The sequence below is a fragment of the Leucoraja erinacea genome, chromosome 21 (genome assembly GCF_028641065.1).
Source record: "Leucoraja erinacea ecotype New England chromosome 21, Leri_hhj_1, whole genome shotgun sequence".
NCBI classification, from domain to species: Eukaryota; Metazoa; Chordata; class Chondrichthyes; order Rajiformes; family Rajidae; genus Leucoraja; species Leucoraja erinaceus.
Window position 1 is genome coordinate 9,575,534 of NC_073397.1, and position 26,643 is coordinate 9,602,176.

The 26,643-nt window shown below is 42.0% G+C and overlaps 1 protein-coding gene across 9 annotated transcripts in view; it reads left to right on the top strand.

Moving 5' to 3' along the window:
* Positions 1-4,295, top strand: part of pcif1 (phosphorylated CTD interacting factor 1) — a 100,353-nt gene extending 96,058 nt beyond the window's left edge. For 8 of the 9 annotated variants that reach the window (XM_055652065.1, XM_055652067.1, XM_055652060.1 and 5 more), the window contains 2 exons: positions 2,020-2,195; positions 2,764-4,295. In XM_055652065.1, the coding sequence (XP_055508040.1) occupies positions 2,020-2,195; positions 2,764-2,986 (399 nt within the window). In that variant the 3' untranslated portion in view covers positions 2,987-4,295. Of the gene's footprint in view, positions 1-1,832; positions 1,898-2,019; positions 2,196-2,763 lie in introns of those variants that run through there. The other variant, XM_055652068.1, reaches the window with a different exon arrangement.
* Positions 4,296-26,643: the final 22,348 nt, after the last annotated feature.

Consider the following 26,643-nt stretch of genomic DNA (forward strand, 5'->3'; position numbering starts at 1 on the left):
GGCCCTGTTGTATAAATGGTTATAATTTGAGTTCCCACATATAGAATGTACTTCTATGTAATCATACAGCATTTCTTAGATTCTTGTACAAAATTTGGCTTCACTTTCAATCTAGAGAAGGAAATCATAGTAAATATTTTCTTCCATTCAACATTATTGGCTGCAATGGATAGATTCTCCTATTAAGATGATTCAGAAAATTGTAGTTTTTTTTAAAGCTAATAGCCTTTTCGGGAAATATTAGAAATTAAATGATTAAAAAGGGAATTAAATATAATAAAACTGGAGGGCCACAAACATTAGTTTGTTTGTATATGAGAGCAAGACCACTTACGATCACCCTGTGAATTTCAGTTGCTTTTATCTTGGAAAGATGAGACCTGGAATTGTCTACATTGAAATAGGAAATTGCAACAGTCTGATGAGCAATCAATCTGCCAGACAAAAAGACAGTGATGACAAAGACATAGGCATAAGTGAAGGCGAACCTTAAGAAATGCACCGCTCAAATGTTGCAAGGATCACTTAAAGACCACTCTAAAATAATGTGTCATCTCAAATGAAAATTGGGAGCATACTTTCATGATAAGAATTTGATAAACTATTATTCACAAATGTACAACAAAGTTAGAAGCAAGTTATATCCAGCTAGACAAATAGAAGAACCCAAGAGAAACTGGAAAAAATATCGATATGTAATTTGGATTTATCTTCAGGAGAGCTATATCTTCTTTAGGAAGATCCTCTTCTTGATTATCATTTATTATACTGCCACAGATATTGAATTTTATTTTTAAAAAGGACAGATTGTGCTGGAATAACTTAGTGGATCAGGCACTCAGCGGATCGCTGGAGGACATGGATAGGTGATGTTTTGGATCGGGACTCTTCATCAGACTGATTGTGCTGGAAAACACTGATTGTGTAGGAAAACGCTGGAAGAGAGGTGGGGGGCAGAGCGATAGGTGGATAAAGATGAAGGGGAGTTTTTGATAAGCAGTTGGTTAGACAGAGATGAAAAGGCAAAAAAGGATAGAAGAGGCACGGATGAATTGTGAAGCCAGACGAAGGAATATAGGTGGAATGGAGCAGGGGAAGGGGGGGAATGGTGTGAATCCAGGTGTAGTACAGGGAAGAGAGGGGACGGGGGAATAAATAAATAATAAGATAATTAGAAGGGGGTTGTTTGAAAGTTAATTACCTCAAATTGGAGAATTGAATGTTCATACGATTAGGTATGAACAACCAGCATCTGCAGTTCCTTGTATCTCCAACTTTATTTTTAGATAGGCATAAGGCAAGGTCAGCCTTGCAAATTGAGACACCAGACTAAGTTCCCTGAAGATTCATTATTGACCAAAAGGTGATTTAGGCCATTCATTTCATTTTACTGCACTTATGTGCAAGTGCCGAATAAAACTTGACTTGACTTCAGTAGGAACTGGTGTATGATAGCAATATTGCACTGGCAAGATCCCATTAGCAAATTGACTGGAGCCTTCCAATAGGAGGCACAAGGAGGATGGATCTGGAGCGGAGCAGAAATTCTGCCCAATCCAATAACCAAAAAAACACAGAGCATGCTCATAAACCTCAGCAGCTCGGGGAGCCTCTGTGGAGGGAGACAGAAAATCACAGGGAATAATTTAAAAAAAACTGTGGGTGCTGGAAATTTGAAATAAACACACATAATGCTGAAAGTACTCAGCATGGTGAACAACATCTGCGGAAAGAGAAACAGTTAACATTTTAGGTTGAAAACCTTTTGTCAGATCTAAATTCTAATGAAGGGTATTTAACCTGCAATGTTAACTCTTTTTCTCTTTCCACAGAGAAACAGAGTTAAGCTTGATGACTTTTTGTTAAAAAATTTGGAATTAATGGGTCTGGTGTGAAGGTAGGTTGAAGAGTTTATCGTTTATCATATGAAAAAGACACTGGCTGGCTTGACCTGTTGCTTATAGCTGTGAAACTGAGGCATACTATTAAGTATTTCATCTTCATTTCTCTTTCATACAGAACCTTCTGGGCAATTCAAACGAGCCACTCTCCTTCATTGTGTTTGTCCCAGAATGGAGAAACCCTCCAACACCGGCTTTGGTCCGAATGGAGGAGAGCAAGTTTAAGCGGCACCAGGTTCTCATCCCAGCCTATGAGCATGAGTACAGGAGCGGAGCACAGCACATCTGCAAAAAGTAAGTTTCAAATCAACGTGAGCGGCAGGTTGAGCGATGGGTTATCGAATGATTTATTTCCTGCAAGTGGATGGATTGGGAATGAGCGGTATGCATGAGGGTAAGGGTTGGGCAGGTGCCAGTCACAAGATGGTGAGGGTTTATTGGAAAGAGAAAGCAACCCAGGGCAGTCATAGGACGAGGGATGGTCATAGCGTAGAAGACAGCTATAGGCAGTGTGGCTGTGAGGCAGTTGCTCAGATTGAGGTGGGGGATCTTGAGATTGTAATTATGTGAGGGCATGAAACAGATGGAGTGTGTACGGGAGGGAGGGAGAGGGGCTTGGATTGAGGCTGTTGGGTATTCTGTTTAGGATGTGGGGCATTGCGGGAACAGGGCAAACGAGGTGAGTGAGGGGCAGTCAAGATGAGGGTGCAGGACAGTCGAGATGAGGGTGCGGGGCGATTGAAATGAGGGAGTGAGACAGATGAGATGAGGATACAGGACAGATGAGATGAGGATACAGAGCAGTCAAGCATTCAATACGATATGAAGTGAGATCAAAATGTCTTTTTTGTTTATTTTTTAGGGAAGACATCTATTATAAAGCTGTGCACTCAACAGCTCTCATCTTCCTGCAGAATGATGCTGGATTTGCAAAATGGGAACCTGCGCAGGAGCGGGTGCAGGAATTAATGGCAGCTTATAAAATAGCAGGAAAGTCATCATCTTCTTCGTCCTCCTCTGTGACACCTGGTGATAAAGATCAGGAACAGAATCGGGACCAAAGCAGCAACACCGAGCACCTTTGAACTGTAATTGATAAAGGAACCACAACACAGCTAATACTCTGTGTGGTTTTAAACAGACTGATTTGAAACAAGCTGCATAACCATTGTCATCACCAGCAAGAAATGTACATATGTACAGTGTCTTTCTAAACAGAACCACAGTTCTGGATTCTTAATGTTTTTGTTTGTTGCTTTTATTTTTACCAAGGTATGTAGCAGAGAGAAGCAGAATGCGTCTGTGTAATATATTCTATGAAAATATTTCATAACAGAATACAGTGTCTGTTTTATCAGCTTTTTTTAAATTTTTTTGAGATTATGCAATTCCGCCTAATTTTTGTAAACTTTGCAAATAGTGGCTGTAGACATTCTCCATTTTAATGCCGTGAGTATAGGAATTTCTTTATATTGCTGAGAATTAAGTTTAAGTGTACAACCAGATGGATAGGAATTGATTGGTGTTGCTTCTTGTTGACCTATGTAGACTATCTCTGAATTATTCAGACAGCTTCACGCACTGAGTGTGCAAATGTACATCATCCAATGTGTACTGTGCGGCTTTGCATCTAATTCTTCACTGGCACGGGAATATGATGAATTTTTGAAAGAAAATCTTGAAAGCTACAGGAAGAACAGAGAGATGGGATGAGAGCACAGGTTGTACAGCATGGGATCCTTTAACTTTTTCTCATGAAACCTGTGGAGATTTGCTTTGTGCACCCAGTCATGGTTAGTTTCCCAATTGCGTAACATGCTGTGGATTGAGAGATAGTGATTCCAGACAACGGCAGTCTTCTGCTACCTGACAACAAGTCAGATTCAAGTTAGCAGAACAACTTCATTCTTATCAGGGCCACCCAGTGAAGGGTTAAATGCAGGATTGCTTTGTCTAGAAGTGTTTATCAAGATATTCTGTCACAGAGTAACTGAGATTGTAAGATATTGCGTGTCCATGCATTGTCTCAACCACAGCACCAAGCACCAGCACAGCCAGGCCACCAGACCTTTTTCTCTGCTTTTGCCATATCTGCTGGAAGATACACACATGCCACAAAGCGGTGGGGAACTGGTGATTACCTCATAACCTTTGGGGTATAACCACTCTTTTGGTTCAATTGCACTGAGAATTTGGTTGATGCTTCACAGAACTGAAGTCCAGGTTTGAAACTCTTCTGATTGAACTTACAGGCATTCAAGCTTGAAGACCTGGCTGGTCTGGGCAGGGCTGTATCCTAAGTATTGTATGACAGTCTTACTGTAACAGTACACAACATCAGGTTGGATGAGCAGCTTCCTACTACAAAACCTTAAAACAGCAGTGCAAAGTGAAGAGTTGTTATTATTTTTTATCGTGTGTGGCTGAAGAAAGCATGAGGATAGCTGAAGCGAAGGTAATTGCAACAAAAATACTTTTAACAAATATAGAAATGCCATAAACAAATGATCAACCCATCAGCCCATAGAGTGAAGGAGGGGCACAAACTTGAAACAAATAACTTTCTTTGTGTGGGCCATGCCTGATCTGCATATTTTGCATATTTCCAGCAGTATTTTGTTCATATCTTAAATTTTCAACATTTACAGTATTGTTTTATTCTCAAGCGCGGGGTGTTGAACATCCCTTGTTGTATCCATTCCAAAAGCAAACTATTGTAGCTGCTGGAAATCTGAATTCAAAACAAATGCTGGAAATACTCAGCAATTCAGGCAATGTCCCTAAAGAGAGGACCGGTTGATTGGTTTTCATTAGAACCCATGAAACTTCGATTTTCCAGCATCTGCAGTTCCTTCTTAAACTCACTGACCTAAACCTCTGTTTTCCTCTGTGCCTGACCTCAATTTCCAGCCGTTTCTGTTTTATTTCCTGCATCCATTCTGCTATCTTAAACTGTGGCTCATTTACTGATATTGTATCTGCATCAAGCTATGCTGGTCCCACATTGCATTTTTGCTTTACAGTTCTTTACTGACCCTTTAGTCAAGTCAAGTCACGTCAAGTTTATTTGTCACATACACATACAAGATGTGCAGTGAAATGAAAGTGGCAAAGCCTGCGGAATTGCAAAAACACCAGAATAACAGAACAGAATAGAACAGAACCAGTATTTACATTTTAGAAAAAAAAAAGACACAACAAACAGTAAATTACTAAATTAGTCCCTGGTGAGATAAGAGTTTACAGTCCTGATGGCCTGTGGGAAGAAACTCCGTCTCATCCTCTCTGTTTTCACAGCGTGACAGCGGAGGCACTTGCCTGACCGTAGCAGCTGGAACAGTCCGTTGCTGAGGTGGTAGGGATCCCTCATTATGTTGCTGGCTCTGGATCTGCACCTCCTGGTGTATAGGTCCTGCGGGAGGGTGAGTGTTATTCCCATAGTGTGTTCGGCCAAACGCACTACTCTCTGCAGAGCCTTCCTGTCCTGGGCAGAGCTGTTCCCAAACCAGATTGAGATGTTGCCGGACGAGATGCTTTCTACAGCCCCAGAGTAGAAGCACTGAAGGATCCTCAGAGAGACTCTTAATTTCCTCAGCTGCTTGAGGTGGTAAAGGCGCTGCCTTGCCTTACTCACCAGTGCGGCAGTGTGTGTTGACCGTGTCAGATCCTCTGTGATGTGGACTCCCAGGTATTTAAAGGTCCCAGGTCTCATGTTGTTCTGTCACCTTGGCCTTTGCCGCAAGTTTGGTGTCCTGTGATCCAGTGATTCCGTATTGGCCCATTATCCCATGACCCTGTATTGTCCCATCACCTCACGGTTCTCTGATGCCCTGTGATTCTCTGATTGCTTGTGGTTCCACCAACTTCAATCGCACTTTTCATATGATCTCAACATAACTTTCACACAGAGGAATCTCTTCAGCAGTGTTCCTTCGGAAACTAATAAAGTGCATTGTATAAAAAGAGCTATGTGTGATATGGAAAAATGCAGTTTAGAAGTTTAATAACAAAGGAGATTTGGTACAACAAATGGAATACATTTAAAATCTTTTAGTTTTGGCATCCTTGGCAATATTTTGCACCATTGTCTACATGCTTTGTTTTTTTACAGCATGTGCAATCTCATCAGAGTATCAGTCTTTCCTTACCTCTCCCCATGCATTGTGCAGAGCGAGTCTTCCTCACCTCTCCCCATACAGTGAGCAGAGATTTTCTTCCCTCACCTCTCTCCATCCACAGTACAGAGCCGGCCTCTCTTTTATCTGGAATACTTTACTGTTAAGGCACCTCCTTCACATTGTTTAGCAGCTGTGTGATCAATTTACAACCCTTTCGTTCAGCCCAGTTTTAGAAAATATCTTGTCTCCTCCATTTATTCCATTGTCTCCTTTTTAACATGAACATCTCAATGATCGTGTACCAGGCATCATTTATCAAAACATGCCTACTGAACATAGAAACATAGAAAATAGGTGCAGGAGGAGGCCATTCGGCCGTCCATTGTGATCATGGCTGATCACCCCTATCAATAACCCGTGCCTGCCTTCTCCCCATATTCCTTGACTCCAGTAGCTCTATCTAACTCTCTCTTAAATCCATCCAGTGATTTGGCCTCCACTGCCCTCTGTGGCAGGGAATTCCATAAATTCACAACTCTGGGTGAAAAAGTTTTTTCTCACCTCAGCCTTAAATGACCTCCCCTTTATTCTAAGACTGTGGCCCCTGGTTCTGGACTCACCCAACATTGGGAACATTTTTCCTGCATCTAGCTTGTCCAGTCCTTTTATAATTTTATATGTTTCTAGAAGATATCCCGTCATCCTTCTAAACTCCTGTGAATACAAGCCTAGTCTTTTCAATCTTTCCTCATATGACAGTCCCGCTATCCCAGGGATCAATCTCGTGAACCTACACTGCACTGCTTCAATCACAAGGATGTCCTTCCTCAAATTAGGAGACCAAAACTGTACACAATACTCCAGATGTGGTCTCACCAGAGCCCTATAGAACTGCAGAAGAACCTCTTTACTCCTATACTGAAATCCTCTTGTTATGAAGGCCAACATTTTATAAATCAGAGCATTCAGTATAGAAGCTGGGATGTAATGTTAAAATTGTACAAGGCATTGGTGAGACCAAATCTGGAGTGTGGTGTACAATTTTGGTCGCCCAATTATAGTAAGGATGTCAACAAAATGGAGAGAGTACAGAGGAGATTTACTAGAATGTTGCCTGGGTTTCAAGAACTAAGTTACAGAGATAGGTTGAATAAGTTAGGTCTTTATTCTCTGGAGCGCAGAAGGTTAAGGGGGGACTTGATAGAGGTCTTTAAAATGATGAGAGGGATAGACAGAGTTGATGTGGACAAGCTTTTCCCTTTGAGAATAGGGAAGATTCAAACAAGAGGGCATGACTTCAGAATTAAGGGACAGAAGTTTAGGGGTAACATGAGGGGGAACTTCTTTAGTCGGAGAGTGGTAGCGGTGTGGAATGAGCTTCCAGTGGAAGTGGTGGAGGCAGTTTCGTTGGTATCATTTAAAAATAAATTGGATAGGCATATGGATGAGAAGGGAATGGAGGGTTATGGTATGAGTGCAGGCAGGGAAAAAAGTTGTTTGGCACGGACTTGTAGGGCCGAGATGGCCTGTTTCCGTGCTGTAATTGTTATATGGTTATAACATTCCATTAGCTTTCACTGCCTGCTGTACCTGCACGCCAACTTTCAGTGACCAGTGTACAAGGACACCCAGGTCTCGCTGTACCTCCCCCTTACCTAACCTAACCCCATTGAGATAATAATCTGCCCCCTTGTGTTTGCCGCCAAAGTGGATAACCTCACATTTATCTATATTATACTGCATCTGCCACGCATCTGCCCACTCACTCGACCTTCCAGGTCACCCTGCAACCTCCTAACATCCTTTTCACAGTTCACAATGCCACCCAGCTTTGTGTCATCCGCAAACTTGCTAGTGTTGCTCCTAATTCCCTCTTCAAAATCATTAATATATATGGTAAATAGTTGCGGCCCCAACACCGAGCCTTGCGGCACTCCACTCGCCACTGCCTGCCATTCTGAAAAGGACCCGTTCACTCCTACTGTTTGCTTCTGGTCTGCCAACCAATTTTCTATCCATGTCAACACCCTACCCCCAATACCATGTGCTCTAATTTTAGTCACCAGTCTCCCGTGCGGGACCTTATCAAAGGCTTTCTGAAAGTCTAGATACACTACATCCACTGGCACCCCTTCATCCATTTTACTTGTCACATCTTCAAAAAATTCCAGAAGATTAGTCGAGCATGATTTCCCTTTCATAAATCCATGTTGACTTGGACTAATCCTTTAACGCTATCCAAATGCCCCATTATTACCTCTTTAATAATTGACTCCAGCATCTTTCCCACCACCGAAGTCAGGCTAACTGGTCTGTAATTCCCTGTTTTCTCTCTCGCTCCTTTCTTGAAAAGTGGGATAACATTAGCTATCCTCCAATCCACAGGAACTGATCCTGAATCTATTGAACATTGGAAAATGATCACCAATGCGTCCACTATTTCTAGAGCCACCTCCCTGAGGACCCTAGGATGCAGACCATCAGGTCCAGGGGATTTATCAGCCTTCAGCCCCATTAGCCTACCCAATACTATTTCTCGCCTAATGAAAATTTATTTCAGTTCCTCTACCCCCTTAGATCCTCTGTCCTCCAGTACATCTGGGAGATTGTTTGTGTCTTCCTTAGTGAAGATAGATCTGAAGTACCTATTCAACTCTTCTGACATTTCCTTGTTGCCCATAATAATTTCACCCGCGTCTGCCTCAAGGGACCTACATTTGACTTTGCTCCTCTTTTTCCCCTTAACATATCTAAAGAAGCTTTTACTGTCCTTCTTTATATTCATGGCTAGCTTCCCTTCGTACTTCATCTTTTCAGCCCGTATTGCCCGTTTTGTTTCCTTCTGTTGTCCTATGAAAGTTTCCCAATCCTCTGACTTCCGGCTACTCTTTGCTGTGTTATACATCTTTTCTTTGAGTTTTATTCTATCCGTATCGTCTCTTGTCAGCCACGGTTGCCTCCTACTCCCCTTAGAATCTTTCTTCCTTTTTGGAATGAAATGATCCTGCGTCTTCCGGATTATGCCCAGAAATTCCTGCCATTGCTGTTCCACCGTCATTCCTGCTAGGATCCCTTTCCAGTCTACCTTGGCCAGCTCCCCTCTCATGCCTTCATAGTCCCCTTTGTTCAACTGCATCACTGCCACTTCCAATTTAACGTTCTCCTTCTCAAATTGCAGATTAAAACTAATCATGTTATGATCACTACCTCCAAGCGGTTCCTTTACCTTGAGTTCTCTTATCATATCTGGTTCATTGGACAACACTAAATCCAGAATTGCCTTTTCTCTGGTCGGCTCCATTACAAGCTGCTCTAAGAATCCATCTCGGAGGCATTCTACAAACTCTTTCTTGGGGTCCTGAACCAACCATCTGATCTGTCCAATATTTTACAAATGTGTGCAGTTTTCTGTTATTCTTTAGATGGCACATATACTAAGGTTCTATTATCTGAATCACTCCATCTGGATCATCTGCTTTTAAAGGAATACTGAAATCTATTTTCTCTCCTCATGCTTTCTCATCTCTTGCACTGGAAGTCTCCACATTATCCATCTATTGACTTCCTAGGATCAAACCTGCCCCTGGATGCCAAACCTTCAAATATTTCTCTACGTAAAACTAAAATCTGACCACGACCGAAACTTGCTTCTCTTTCCAATTGCTGAACAGAGGTTAGGAACAAATCAGCGTTGCTGCTAGCTTCTTATCTATAAACATAACTTCTTGCATGATATTAGTTATAAGCTTTTCAATGGACAAAGCAATCCTTGCTCATTTTCCTCCTCTCACTCAGTGTAATCTCCTGGGATTTAAACTGAGTGTTTCTATGTTTCCTAATTTCTAACATGCAGAAGACCAGCTAAATGCCCGTATGGGGATTTATAAAAATACTGCGCCTGTCCCAGCTCCTATTTAAATAATTATACTTAATAAACCAGCACAGGCATTAAACAGCAGTTCCTGTTCATGTATATACCTAAACCAGAATATATTTACCTCAGCCTTAAGAAGTAGCCCGCACTTGCTCCTCACTTCTTTGGCTGAAGCCACCTGGGTGAAAATTACAATTGCAGCTTCTGTTGCACTTGCCAATTTGTTCTAAAAGTTGCTGTCATTTGACATCTCCCTATTTTTTTTAAAAGGTGACGTATCCATGCAAGATCACATAAAATATCAATATGTCACTGATATAATTCCCCGTGTATTGGTGAATCCAAAGGTAGTACTAAGTGTACATTGAAATGGAGATAGAACAAACCAGAGCCTTAACTGGCCCAACCTATCAATCCAGTAGGGCAGTGAATAGCATCGTTTTTCTTTGGACTGGGGTGGGGTGCGTGCTGTTACACAATCCTGGTAATATTGCCCGATAAATACCCGTCCTTGAGGTCAGACCAGTGCACAATATTCCAGTTACTGTCTCTGCAGGTCCATGCATAATTGAAGTAAGATAATCTCAACTCTTGTAATCAACTTCTCTTGCAATAAACACTTGCCTTCCTAACTGCTGTACCTGCATGGTAACTTTTAATGGTTCATGTTTGATCTATCTTCCAAAATATACTCCACTTTTCTACCTACTACCAAATTTTCTAGATTATATTCCATCTGCCATGGTTGTGCAAATTATTTGACCTCTGTCTAACCCCCCCCCCCCCCCCCAAGAGCTTTTCTGCATCTTCCCTCAGCCTGCACTGGCACTCAGTTTTGCATCATCCAGTGTTTGGCTTCACAGTGGGGGGGAGTCACACCTTGTGCCTTTGGCTAGCAACATTCGAGTGTTTGTTCTGATGGTTACACTAAAATCTGTAGGGAGAGAATTTGCATGTGATGACCATCCCAAGACTGCCGGAAGTGCTCAGACATTCAGAGTGCAGGGAACTGAGCAGAGCAACGGTGTCTGGGACTCTGGAAGCTGCAGAAGTGACATACGCACATGACTGGTGCATAAATAAGTTGTAAGAGACGATTGGTGAAGAGGGGACAGGTGGACCTAACTAGGAGGTTGTGCGCAGGGTCCTTGGGCACTGGTTGTAAACAATAAATAGGACTTTGTGACTAGCTTTTTAACAGGGAAGACAGACAATGACTTCATACTCGTGTCCACCTGGGCTATGGACCCATTGTCATCCAATGGGGAAATCATAAGGCACTGGGACTTTGATGGGATGAAGAATGTGCTCCAGTTTATTGGATATACAATCGATGTATTGACACAGGAACACTGGCCCAGGTTGTAATCCTGGGGAATGTCAGTATTGCCCTCGGTGATGACAGCTGGTGCAGGCGGAAATGGAATAGAATAGAATACTTTATTGTCACATGTGACAAGTCTGAAAATATTTACATACCTTGCCACGGTACGCAAACTCGTCCGTTAAAGGCACTTACAAAGTTACAAATTCCCCTCCAGCGCCAGTTCCCTCATTGTTCATCCCTCCTCCCTCATGGCGGTCCCCCCCACGCCAGTTCCTCCTTTGTTTCTTCCCTCAACAGCGGCGTCCTGACTCCACGTGTCCGTCCATGTCCGTCAGTCGTCGCCATCATCGATCGCCGCACAAACCTTTCCACTAACGCTGCCAGGTTCTCTCTGTGTTGCCGACCCAGGTCCCAGCCACGGGCTCTGCTGACCCAGGCTATGGACTTTGTCAACCCGCGAGGCTCTATACCGACCCGCAAGGCCCCCAAGCTCCGACCCTCGAGGCTCTACCTCCGACCTGATGGAGATCAATTGGGGATGTGAGTTCATCACGATTGTAGACAGCAGGTTGATGTTGAAGTCATGAGCTCGGTGCGAGTACAACAATGCGTGACAGTGGTGCTGACTGCCAATAGACAATAGGTGCAGCAGTAGGCCATTCGGCCCTTCAAGCCAGCACCGCCATTCAATGCGATCATGGCTGATCATCCACAATCATTACCCCGTTCCTGCCTTCTCCCCATATCCCCTGATTCGTCTATGTTCAAGAGCCCTATATAGCTGTCTTGAAAGTATCCAGAGAACCAGCCTCCACCGCCCTCTGAGGCAGAGAATTCCAGACTCCCAACTCTCTGAGTGAAAAAGTGTTTCCTTATCTCCGTTCTAAATGGCTTACCCCTTATTCTTAAACTGTGGCCCCTGGTTCTGTCCTACACTCAAGTAGGGGCTTCCACTCATAGAACTTACAGGTGCTGGATATGAGAAGCTGTTCCTCTGGGTCAACATGATGAAGCCTGTGTACCCATGGCTCCTCAGGGACTGTCTTTGCCCAGAGACTAAGAGGCTTCACTCTCCTTCCCTGTTTCCTCACTCCTGTGCAATTCCCTCACTGCCTACAGACCAGCACAATAATGAAAGCCACACAAGGACTAGAATGAATGTGGAGAACTCCAAAAGCATCCCTAATTAGACTCCATTCAGCCGTCCCCATCGGACCTGGAGTACTCTCTAGAATACTCCAACCAGGTGCTATATGTTGCAGAATCCAGCAATAATTAGCATCAGCAGCATGTTCTGGAGGGAGGAATTCCAAGGCAGATGACCCTCTACGAGCAGAGGAAGAGACACAAGAGGAAGAACCATGTGGTTAAAGCGCACCACACAAAACAATCACCATCAACCCAAGATGTCACCTATTCCTTTTCTCCAGAGATGCTGCCTGACTCGCTGAGTTACTCCAGGGATCACTGTCACTTGGTACGTCATGGTTTGTGCTTGAAATCTTGATCTTCAAACGATCTTTTCCTGGCACCATGAAAGTTACGGTGAATTACGCCATCAATGTCTGTCTGCTCCAAGAAGCAGCTCCCCAGACCTGGGAAATAGTCCAAATTTTCCAAGGTGTCACCACAAACCTATCTTGTTGAAGAGCGGTGGTCCCTTTTATCCCCTCACTTTCCCTGCATCCCTATCCCCTTCTACTCAGATCCTTCCCTCCGGCTTTACATTTCACTCCTCTTCTTATCTGATACCCTTTTGGCTCATTTTCATCTCAAGCCTTTGTCACGTTCTCTGTCCATCCTCAAATCAAGCCACCCTCATCTGTTTCCACCCGTACGCTTGTTAAGCTCTGCCTCTTCCTCCCTTTCCCTTCTTTCTCCCCTCTACTCAGTCTGAAGGTGGGTCCTGACTCGAAACGTTGTCTGTCCATTCCCACCACTGGCGCTGCCTGACCCGTTGAGCTCCTCCAAGTCCTTGTTGGGTTAGGTAGGTAGTTTGAGGCAATCTGACAATTCCACCATTTAAAACAGAACATAGATAATGATACATGTAGGAAGAGAAAACGGGGAATTACAGATCAGTTAGCCTGACTTCGGTGGTGAGAAAGATGCTGGAGTCGATTATTAAAGAGGTAATAATGGGGCATTTGGATAGCAGTAAAAGGATTAGTCCAAGTCAACATGGATTTATGAAAGGGAAATCATGCTTGATTCTTCCGTCTTCTTGAATTTTTGGAGTATGTGACAAGTAAAATGGATGAAGGGGAGCCAGTGGTTGTAGTTTATCTAGACTTTCAGAAAGCCTTTGATAAGGTCCCGCACTGGAGACTGGTGACTAAAATTGGAGCACATGGTATTGGGGGTAGGGTGATGACATGGATAGAAAATTGGTTGGCAGACTGGAAGCAAGGAGTAGGAGTGGGTGGGTCCTTTTCAGAATGGCAGGCAGTAGCGAGTGGAGTGCCGCAAGGCTCGATGTTGGGACCGCAACTGTTTCCCATATATATTAATGATTTGGAAGAGGGAATTAGGAGCAACACTAGCAAGTTTGCGGATGACACAAAGCTGGATGGCAGTGTGAACTGTGAAGAGGATGTTAGGAGGTTGCAGGGTGACCTGGACAGGTTGAGTGAGTGGGCTGATGCGTGGCAGATGCAGTATAATATAGATAAATGTGAGGTTATCCACTTTGGCGGCAAAAACAAGGGGGCAGATTATTATCTCAATGGGGTTAGGTTAGGTATGGGGGAGGTGCAGCGAGATCTGGGTGTACTTGTACACCAGCCATTGAAAGTTAGCGTGCAGGTACAGCAGGCAGTGAAGAAAGCTAATGGAATGTCGGCCTTCATAACAAGAGGATTTCACTGTAGGAGTAAAGAGGTTCTTCTGCAATTGTATAGGGCTCTGGTGAGATCACATCTGGAGTATTGTGTACAGTTTTGGTCTCCTAAATTGAGGAAGAACATCCTTGTGTTTGAAGCAGTGCAGCGTAGGTTCACGAGATTGATTCCTGGGATGGCGGGACTGTCATATGTGGAAAGATTGAAAAGACTAGGCTTGTATTCACTGGAGTTCAGAAGGATGAGGGGGCAATCTTATAGAAACATATAAAATTATAAAAGTACTGGACAAGCTAGATGCAGGAAAAATGTTCCCAATGTTGGGTGAGTCCAGGGGCCACAGTCTTTGAATAAAGGGGAGGTCATTTAAGACTCGGGTGAGAAAAAACTTGTTTAACCCAAAGAGTTGTGTATTTATGGAATTCCCTGTCACAGAGGGCAGTGGAGGCCAAGTCACTGGATGGATTTAAGAGAGAGTTAGATAGTGCTCTAGGGGCTAGTGGAGTCAAGGGATATGGGGAGAAGGCAGACACGGGTTATTGATAGCGGACGATCAGCCATGATCACAATGAATGGCGGTGCGGGTTCGAAGGGCCGAATGGCCTCCTCCTGCACCTATTTTCTATGTTTCTATGAAATGCAGATGGTAGTTTAAACTGAAGATAGACACAAATTGCTGGAATAACTCAACAGGCCAGGCAGCATCTCTGGAGAGAGGGAATGGGTGACGTTTTGGTTCAAGACCCTTCTTCAAAAGTCTGAAGAAGGGTCTCGACCAGAAACATCACCCATTAATTTTCTCTAGTGAAGCTGCCTTTCCCGCTGAGTTACTCCAGCATTTTGTGTATATTATAGAGTAAGGTACAGTACATGATATAGACAGGGTGAATGTACAGAGTGTTTTATCCAAGGTAAAGGAATCAAGAATCAGAACACATAGGTTAAGGTGTAAGGGACAAGGTTTAATAGGAACCTGGGGGATAACCTTTTCAATCAGAGGGTGATGGGATTTTGGACTGAGCTGCCTGGAAGGTAGTTGAGGCAGGTACTGTAACAGCATTTCAAAGCTTTAGAGGGATATGGGCCAGCACAGACAAATTGGACTTGCTTAGATGGAACATCTTGATCGGCATGGATGAGTTGGACCGAAGGGCCTATGTGAATGCAGTATGACTCTGAACATTGGCCCTTCAGTCCAGAATGTCTGTGCCGAAAATTATACTAGTTAAACTAATGTCCTCTGCCCCCATTTGATGCATATCTTACACATTCATATTCCTGGCAAATGCTTCTTAAATACCACTCACATCTTTGTTTTCATCACCACAATGACAGCGCATTTATGGCACCCATCCCTCTCGGTGTAAAAAAACCTGTCCCGTATATCTCCTTCAAACTTTCCCCCTCTGCACTGAAAGCCATAACCTCTTGGCTTTGACATTTTCACCCTGGGAAAAAAAGTTCTGATCTATCTATGATTCTTTCTATGCCTCTAATAGTTTTATATGCTACTATCAGGTCTCCCTTCATCCTCTGATGCTCCAGAGAAAACAGTCCAGGTTTGTCCAACCTTTTCTTTTAGCCAATCCAGGAATATTATCTTAATCCGGGCTAGTGCGGGCTCCCAACACATGGACTCCAGGTTTTTCTGTGCCCTCTGGATACTCTCTCCATTTCCAGGATGAATACTGCAAATGGGAGGCTTTGAGAACATCCTTAAATCTTTCCTCCTGCCTGTCTGTTAATCTTTTCCTGTGACAGACTTTAGAATAAAGTGTCTGCTATGACAGGCTATCATTGGGAATGCAAACAACATGGCCCGTCCAACAGAGTCTATTGAGTGTCTGATAAGGACCTCCATGCTGATGATGTTTGATGAGGAAAGAATGCTAACGTTAGTTGGCTTAGGTAACACCTTGCATTGAAGTGTATCAAATCAAAATGTTAGACAGCATCTCTGGAGTCTGAAGAAGGGGCTCGACCCAAAACGTCACTTATTCCTTTTCTCCAGAGATGTTATCTGACCCGCTGAGTTACTCCAACTTTTTGTGTCTATCTTAGGTTTAAACCAGCATCTGCAGTTCCTTCCTACACAAATCAAAATGCTAAACACTTTCCCCTTTCTTGTTGCTGAGAGAACTCGCTGTATTTCTAACATTTCATTTGCACTATTGTTTTATCTGTCACAAATATAAGGTAAGAGGAAACCATCCAGTCCTCGTATTAATACCAAGGGCTGATTTGGCAAGAGCATATTGCAGGGATGAACCTTTCCCATCAATTGCAGGCATCATTAACTTTCCAATGATGGAGAAAGCTTCCAACTGGCAGCAAGACCTCAGGAAATGAGCCCATAAATACGATAGAATTCCAGCACTGTTATCATGTGTTTAATTATTCAAGAGCATAATTGGATGCCCAGAGAAATAATGAGTTGCCATTAAACAATCATTAGGGATACGAATAACATGCTATCCAATCCCATTGGAATAAACAGCATCAATGATATGGACGATGTTGTCTCCGGTATCAAAAAGGGATTATTTTGTAACAATACATTACGCTGCATCTTCGGACATAAAGTATACCAGACCAGACCAACGACAATGCACGGGAGCCAATAAAAAAAGTTGAATAATTATCTCAAATGGGAAAACCACTATTTATCATTTCATTTTAAAATCAATTATTTCAAAGGCTAATGGGCCTGTCCCATTTAGGCGATTTTTTAATGCGATTTTTTTAGGCGACTGCCGGCGATTGTCAAAAGTCTGAAAAACCGGCAACTGGAACGGCGACTCAGAGTGGAACACACACACACACACGTCGCTTCTTTCAACTGCCCGTTACGCAGGCGGGGGACAGGGCAAGTGGGGGGAGCACTGTCTGAGTGAAATTCACACGGTGCAAAGCCAAGGTCATACAGCCACACACCGCGATGAACAGGAAGGTTGCCGCTGTAAAGCACAGTGTACGGCGGACATTTAACATTACCGGTCGGTTATCCCTAGTTTTGAAAACTAATACTTACTTTTATTTCCCATTGAGTCAATGAAATTCACCGGTCAGAACCGGCTACAACCTATGAGAACCTTTGACCTCCTGGCAACGTGTTGAAAAATTTACGGGGATCATATTGAGGCCACGACTAGTTCCCAGAATGTGGGAACTCCTCACGACCATGAAGGCGACTCCCCGGCAACCACATGTGGCGACCATGTGGCGACTGCATAGTCTCCTGCAGTCGCCTAGTAATAGATAGGCTTCCACTTCTTGGCTTTGGCTTCTATCCTTCAACACCCTGTCCGCATATACTCCAGGCTTCCAGTGAAACACTATCAGCCTTCATCCTTAAGCATTTGGCCTGGATTTTGACTGCGCTCCAACCCCCCTCCCCCGCAGCACTCCTCACCACCACCCACTCCTCCTCCCCACCAGATACCACATCTATTCGGAGCAACCTTTTAAACAATAATGGGCCTGTCCAAATAACCGAACGGACACGACGTCCGAATAGCCAAATAACCGAACGGACTCAACGGCGTAAAGCCAAATACGTGACGCCGAAAAGCCAAATAATGGACATGACGTCTCCGGGAGCGGGATTTGTCCGAGACCTTGTCAACAATTGGTCCATCACATCACTGGCTGTGGGGAGACGGGAGGGAGGGGGAGAGAGAGAGTGAGAGAGAGAGAGAGATTCCAGCCTCTTAACCCCAAGCACCGTGGTAAATCAATGCTTACAAAAATTATCCTCTCTATGATCCTTGGCAGTCCAAAAGCGGTGAAGGGAAATTAAATATCCCCCCCCACCCTCCCATCTCCCCCGGCCAGTGATGTGATGGACGTGGTGGTCTGGACCAATCGCTGACAAGGTCTCGGACAAATCCCAAACCCGGAGACGTCATGTCCGTTATTTGGCGTCATTTCCGTTTGGTATCTTGGCTTCCACTTCTTGACTTCAGCCTCTCGTCCCTCAATGCCCCGTCCGGGTACCGCCTGGAGATCTTCACTATGTCTGTGTTGACAGCATAAAACATTGAAGATAGTTAAATCTAACTGGTATCAGAATGGAGCTGCATCCTTCAGTGTTGATGTTTTTTGGTATCTGTGGGCCCCAAGGTGAATAAGAGAAGCAAACTTAATATTAGGAAAGGTTACATTGTGCAACGGCTGCAAGATTATTCTAAAAATAAAAGAAAACTGGTCAAATTCTTCAACTTTCTGTTTATCTTCAAAGAATGAAAAGATAACTTAAATGATTTTGAACTAGTGCAGAAATTAAATATTCTTTGCACTATTATGGTTTAACAAGGTTAGTTAAAATGTTTCATTCAAAACAGTTAATCGCACAATAGCATTAACATTTACCAGCCATTCTCATACAACTTACTTGTATTATAATCCATGATTCTATGAGTTCGCACAGACTGGTCATTGGTGGGGCAGATAGTCTTAACAAATCATTCACAGGCACAAATCCAACGAGCAGGGAGAGAGCATTAAAAGTGACGCAAATTAATCAAAAGCAGAGAATGGTAATTTACACTACAATTTATAAATCAGGGTGAGGCAGAGAGTTTGCTGTCGAGTAGTTAAGCAATATCACTTTGTTTATGAATACTCCTGTAGTGTTTTGTATGTGACGGTGTAATCAGGTTTGATATTGCCTGGAAATGACAAAAGTGGATGGAATTTCTTTCCGCCAAGGCAGAAATGATGAATATTGATGTCGATATGGCTACTTGAACACTTGATAAATCGATTCCTTTGCATTCAATTTAGTGTTGCAAAGAAATGTAGTACAATCTCAAATTATGGATTTGACAGACGTTGTTATTACAATCAGAAGGTGAAGCTTCACATCATTACTTATACTGCAGGCAGATGATTACCCATCCAGGCTGCTCCTTCTAAGATAGATATTAGAGATGAATAATATTTTCATTTCACATACGACTCAGCCAAAAAGTGTAGAAATATATGAAATACAGTATATAAATATGCAAATAATTTCAAAATAGGAATGTATTCATAGAGATAAATGAAAATTACATGATAAAAAATCATAATATGATGATACTATTATTTATATCATTGATTTTGTGTGAGCAGAATTTATGTAAGGGGAAGCCAAGCATCAGATTTGTTTTGTTAATTTAACAAAATATCTACCATGCCTAATAGTGCCTTCTTTGTATTGTCTTTAGAATCTGATCCCAGCGTGATGATTAGGTCAGTGAATGGATTTAAATAACCACTAACATTTGACACTATCTGCATCTCATGCTGCCTTGGGGAAGCAGCTAAAATAATCAATGATTCATACACCATCATTCACTCTTCTCCCCTCTGCCATCAGGCAGAAGATACAAAAGCTTGAAAGCATGTACTTCAAAACAGCTTCTTCCCTGCTGTTATCAGCCTTTTGAACGAACCTCTCATAAACTATGGATGTAGTCCCAAGCTCCCAATCTGCAGCGCCCTCCATAATGTTTGGGACAAAGACCCATCATTTATTGATTTGCCTCTGTACTCTACAATTTGAGATTTGTAATAGAAAGAATCACATGTGGTTAAAGTGCATATTGTCAGATTTTAATAAAGGCCATTTTTTTTAATACATTTTGGTTTCACCATGTAGAAATTTAAACATAGTCCCCCCATTTCAGGGCACCATAATGTTTGGAACAAAGCAATGTCATGTAAATAAAAGTAGTCATGTTAAGTATTTTGTTGCATGTCCTTTGCATGCAATGACTGCTTGAAGTCTGCGATTCATGGACATCACCAGTTGCTGGGTGTCTTCAAAGGTGATGCTCTGCCAGGCCTGTGTTGCAGCCATCTTTAGTTTATGCTTGTTTTGGGGGCTAGTCCCCTTCAGTTTTCTCTTCAGCATATAAAAGGCATGGTTCAGATCAGGTGATTGGCACTCAAGAATTAATCATTTTTTAGCTTTGAAAAAATAATTTGTTGCTTTAGCAGTATGTTTGGGATCATTGTCTTGCTGTAGAATGAACTGCGGCTAACCAGTGGTTTGTATCTTGCAGTGTAGTCTCTGTATTTCTGTTCATGAATTCTTCAGCAGACAGTGGTCATTGACAAATCAACACCTGACTTCAGTAGAGGGTTTCTGATCTGTCGGGCAGGTGTTTGGGGATTTTTCTTTATTATGGAGAGAATTCTCCTGTCATCAGCTGTGGAGGTCTTCCTTGGCCTGCCAGTCCCTTTGCGATTAGTAAGTTCACCAGTGCTCTCTTTCTCCTTAATCATGTTCCAAACAGTTATTCTGGTAAGCCTAAGGTTTGGCTGATCTCTCTAACAGTTTTATTCTTGTTTCTCAGTCTCATAATGGCTTCTTTGACTTTCATGGGCACCACTTTGGTCCTCATGTTGATAAACAGCAATAAAAGTTTCCAAAGGTGATGGAAAGACTAGGTGCTGACAGCTCCCTTATACCCGGATTAAGGAGGCATTTAAACACACCTGAACAATTACAAATGCTTGTGAGGCCATGTATCCCAAACATTATGGTGCCCTGAAATGGGGTGTCTATATATAAACACAGCTGTAATTTCTACATGGTGAAACCAAAATGTATAAAAATGGCCTTTAATAAAATTGGACTAAGTGCACTTTAACCACATGTGATTTTTTTCAATTGCAAATCTCAAATTTTGGAGTACAGAGGCAAATAAATAAATGATGGGTCTTTGTCCCAAACATTATGGAGGGCACGGTATGTTGTTGCAGCCTTAACATTTTCTTTATCTGCTCTTTCTCTGTCGTTATAGCACTATATGATCCTCTGGTTTTTTTCTTCTCTTCTTGCACTACCAGTTGTGCTCAGACATGGTTTGATTGTAATCATGTACGGATGACCTGGATAGCATGAAAGACAAAGTTTCTCGGTTTATCCTGGTGCATATGATGATGGTAATAAACCAAACCAAAAGTTGGCCCAACCTTTTTCACTTGATCATGCATGGGAAATTTGAATTGTGAAACATTTTATTCCACGCATTGATTTTACTCCTAAATAACAGAATAAAATATCCAGATGAGTTTGTTTGGAGGGGGACAGTTAATGAGCAAGACGTCACAGTAAAGAGCAAGATGTGCTAAACGGTGCCTTTGTTGTGATTGTGCCGTTATGTAATGGCAGGACATTTCTTCCCTGCATGCATTATCAAGAGCAAATCATGCAATTGTGCAAATTAATGAGATCATTCCTGTTGGCTGTTTATAAATCTCCAGGCAGCCCCTGTGTTCCAGGGCGGTGGGCTCACAGTAAACGGTCTGTATCACAATTTCCCGTAATATTAAACTCCATCACCTATGCATGCACCAAGATATGCGAATTGAAATAAAAAGTGTGCGGATTTATTTATTTATTTTTCACGCAAATTCTGTGAAAACAAATTTTATTCTCCATCTCTGCAAGGAAAATATTCCATAACTTGAATCACATCCTTAGAGCGCAGGGGGATGATGGGGTGAATTTATAGAGGTGTAGAAGATAATGAGGGGAATGCAGTCTTTTACCCAAAATAGGGGAATCAAGAACCAGGATGAGAGGGGAAAGATTTAATAGGAACCTGGTGGGCAACTCTTTCATAGAAAGGGTGGTGAGTGTATGGAATGAGCTGCTAGAGGAGGTAGTTGAGGCAGGTACTATAACAACATTTAAACAACATTTGAACAGGTACATGGATAGGACAGGTTTAGAGGGATATGAGCCAAACACAGGCAGGTGGGACAAATGTAGCTGGGACATCTTGGTTGGCATGGGCAGGTTGGGCCAAAGGTCCTGTTTCCATATTGTATAACTGTATGACTCTATGACCACACTCATGATGTAGGATTGGTGTGGAGAGTGGGGAGTGATAGATGCTCTTGGACCTAGATACCTGCAACAGCTTAAAGGGCTAAAAGGTGTCATTAATACATTATAGCCTTCAATGAATTGAGAAAATTCCTTCCTACATTGATTCTGCTGATGGTTCAGAGCAACTTCCCTGATGTGGCCTACAACACCCAAAAATGGTGGTAGTTTGTTCTATCCTGGGGTTCATAGTGTCAAATGTTGGTAAGGTGACTGAAGTTTTGACTTCTCTCAGTCATTTATGGTGCTGAACGGTGGTCATGATGTCCATGCTCAGAGCCCATACTGTTCTCACCGCCAGAAATATGTTTTCTGGCTCACCTGAGCTGATGATACTGGAAGCCCGGCTGCAGTGACCTTCTTGAAAGGCAGGGTTGTCCACAGTGATGGACAGCCTTGAGGCATGGTGGTAAAATTCATTGGAAAACCTTATAAATGAAAGGGATTTAAGAAACACTCCAATGAGCTAGAAATTAATTGAATAACATTAAAAAAAAATTGTTACCTTGTCAAAAGGGGTCATGTTACATAAACCCAGGAGTATGAGGGGCCAGATACAAAGCGCATAATCAATTTGACTGAAGTATCAATACAGAGGATCCAAAATTCAAACAGGAAGCATAAGTTCTAAAATAGAACTCAATGCCAAGTTATATTTTGCTAAAACATCTTTAATAAAATATTGTTTAACCTTTTAAACAACCTCCTAATAGTATCTCCAAACATTGAAGTAAAGGTAAGAGTCAGTGATGTTGTTTGGCAAAAGTTAATTACAGTGCAATTAAATTATTACATGTTTCGATGAACAAATGCCAACATTCCTGGTGAGAATCGTCAGTGTTTACTATGTACTGAGGCTGATGACAAACTCTGCCGTCAAAGCCTCTTCACTATTATTCAACTTGGTCAAATTACTGTCCATTAGTTCCATTCTTATGTGTCTGGAGATTGCAGTAAAGTTGTCTGCAATTATTTATTTTTCCACCCCTTAAACTACCTCTGGCCATTTCCTATTCCTCATCCATTGTGTATTGCTTCTGAAGTGTACTCCACTAAAGAGACAATGAACCATTACAGCCTGTATTTGAATTGTAACATGCGGTATGTGTATTTCTTTGTAAGTGTATTCTGTGTAAGTATATCCCGATTTTATGCAAGGTTACTATTTGTGGTATTAGGAGTTTAATGATCGGTTAGGATAAGTGGAAGATAGGATGTGAGTGTTTAGCATTTGTTAGAGTTAATTAATCAGTAGTTTCTGCTATTTAGTAGATACTGGTAGCATAGATGGTGAGAGCAGGTATTGAGGGGGGTTGTTTTGGGACACCAGAACCAACTGTTGAGCCTTCCTGAGATGTCGTGGGCCGAACTCAACGAAACGCCAGTGAAGGGAGGTGTCCACTTAATAACCCCAAATGATATACTTGCATTTACATAATCAGTTTAAAAGAAAATGTGTTTGTTAACATGTAGGTAACTGATTATTGCATATGGGTTAGTTATTGTCCTTAGCATAAGTTGGTATAATCAGTTTAGATAGTACCATGGCTTTGGGCTTGGTTTCCTTGATTGAGACTTATCCTCGTGTTATAGCACAAGTACTTTGTGTTTTAATTGTAATCATTGTTATTACTTTACTGTTTAAACCTAGATCTTTGTTTACAGAATACCTCGTTATTATTGGTACACCATAAAATTGATCTCTGAACACATGTGACATAAAAATCAATAATATTATGTTATGGTCCTGCTTTAAGAATGCAGATCACCTCTTGGAATCAATATTTCTTATGCTTTTAAAATGTAATTTCCTTTACATCAGTTAACTGATTTCTTAGGATGAAGGGTTTCGGCCTGAAACGTTGCCTATTTCCTTCGCTCCATAGATGCTGCTGCACCCGCTGAGTTTCTCCAGCTTTTTTGTGTACCAACTGATTTCTTAATCCTGTTTTAATGCATCCTTATGTGTAATCAGTACAACTTCCATGAACATCATCTTAAGACAATTTAATCAAACTATTCAGGCATGGTGTCAGGAATAGAGCTGTGATGACATTTAGCCACTGAACCATATTATCGTATATCTGGATTTTGTAAAGAGATTCTTTAGTAATAGTAATTCTCTATTTAATTCTGTCAGATTGTTTCTTCACCTGTTTATATTGGAATAATATAATTGCTCACCCGTTCCGTTATATTACTGGCCAGCCTGCCTGAGCACGAGAATAACTCTCCAATTAGAACAGGATGAAACCAAACATGTCAATTCACCAATTTTCTCAAGAAAATGTCTCATTAACATTGACGACGGTAATTCTGCTTCAGGCTATTACCTTAAAAGGAACCCCTCCCAGAAACTTACACTGAACATTTAATATGAAGCAAAAAGCAAACAGCTGGAGGGAATCATCATGTCAGGCAACAGCTCTGGAGGGAAATGGATAGTTCCTTCTGCACTCGTTTTTTTTTTCTCAAGATTCCAGCTGTCTCTTTGTCTCCATAATTACAATGGATTTTATTAGCCACTTTAATCAAGGATCTTTTTCACCCTGGCATTCCTTCTTCTCCACTTTCCTGCCGGGTAGACTATACAAAAGCTCGCTGCACCAGATTCATGAACAGATTCTCCCCTGCTGTTATCAGAATACTGACTAATGCTCCCATAAAGTAGGGCGTAGTCTCAATCTTCCAATCTACCTTATTACAGATCTTGGACTTTTCTCTGTAACTGTAATGCTATAACAGTGTAACACTATATTACGTATTTTGGTACCTTTCTTTTTGCACTTGTGTTGTCTTGTATATGACTTGATTGTACTCATGTATATTATGATTTGGCTGAATAGAGACCAAAGCTTTGTATTGTATTTCAATATACGTGACATTAATAAACCAATACCAATAACAACCTTCAACTATTCCTTACATAAAATGCTGTGATTGGTTTTTACAAATAATTATAATGAACAAAAAACTCCCCATTTGATATAAGTGGCAAAACTAAATGAATATCACAGCTCAATGCTTCAAACGTACTTCAAACAGACAGTATGAAACTGCTTCTGCACTTTGAGAACACTATCATACACGTATTTTCCTGTCAACTGAGCTCAGACGGACAAGTGAACTGTGTCGTATAATCTAGACAGACAGAAGACTGCAGATACCGGAATCTGTAGCAAATGAAAACTGCTGGAGAAACTCAGTGGGTTAAGTAGAATCTGTGGAATGGAAAAGATTTGTCGATATTTCAGTCGAGGCTGTGCACCAGTCCAGTTGCCGGGTGGTGACCAGAAATGTCGACAACTCTTTTCCTCTCGATAGATACTGAACAACCCACTGAGTTCCTCCAGCAGATTTTTTTTTTCATGCAGTTTTATTTCATGTCAATTGATATACAATTGTATTTTGCACAATTTAAAGGTGTTCTAGTCACTAAATAAAACTACCTTGTGGCAATCAGAGTAAAATTGCCACACCACTGACCTTGATCACCTGTTGCATGTGGGTGACATCTGAAGTAACTGGAACATATAGGTGACAACCTGGCACTTGGTTTTGAAGTCAATGAAACTAAACCTGGGGGGTGGGGGGGGGAGCTAAATGAGCTGCAAAACCACCAGGATTTTATATTTTCACATAGTTAAAACATTAGACTTTAGAGATACAGCATGGAAACATGGAAACAGGCCCTTCGGCCCATCATGTCCACGCTGACCAGTGATCATCACGTACACTAGCACATGAGGGATAATTTCCATTTAATTTATAAATATAATAGAGATATATTTTTTTAATTACATAAACAAATGAACCTACAAACCTGTGTGTCTTTTGAGTGTGGGAGGAAACCGGAGCACTCGGATAAAAGTCATGCGGTCGCAGGGAGAACGTACACACACCGTTCAAACAACACCCATAGTGAGGATTGAACTTAGGTCTCTGGCGCTGCAAGGCAGCAACTCTACCATTGTGCTGCTGAAGATGAAACTCCTAATCCTCTGCTGCATGCATCTTGGAAACCATTTGGTTGTTAAAAGAATACCAAGATTAAGCAAGATTTATGAAGTAATAATTTACAAAGCTACCATATGAGAAGGGTGTCTCAATGGGACTTTGTGTTCAAGTTCAGGTTCCAAAAGTGGCAGCACAATTCTTTAATATATGAATATTGCGACTTGCTCAAAGTGTGGGATCGCAATATTTACCCTATAAATTAAACATAACAGATCCAAACATTGTACCAATGTTCCAGGCAACCCGAGTCATTCAGTTACCCCCTGAGGGATTCTGGCACACAACAGTAAATTTAGATTGTGATTGTGAGTGTGTATTGATGTTGTATATTGGAGTTAACTATTATCTTCAAAATGTAAGGAGCGTATTTTTGAGATTTTTAGATTTTAGAGATACAGCACAGAAACAGGCCCGACAGCCCACTATGTTCCCGCCGTCCAGCGATCACCCTGTATACTAGCACTAACCTACATTCTGTAACATTTGCCCAGGAGCTAAAAATAAAATCTTACCATATAAATAAAGGCAACTAATTTGTGGCACGTGGCGTAGCGCTAGAGCTACTGACTTCCAGCGCCAGACACCCGGGTTCGATCCTGACTACGGGTGCTTGTCTGTACGGAGTTTGTACGTACTCCCCATGACCTGCATGGGTTTTCTCCAAGATCTTTGGTTTCCTCC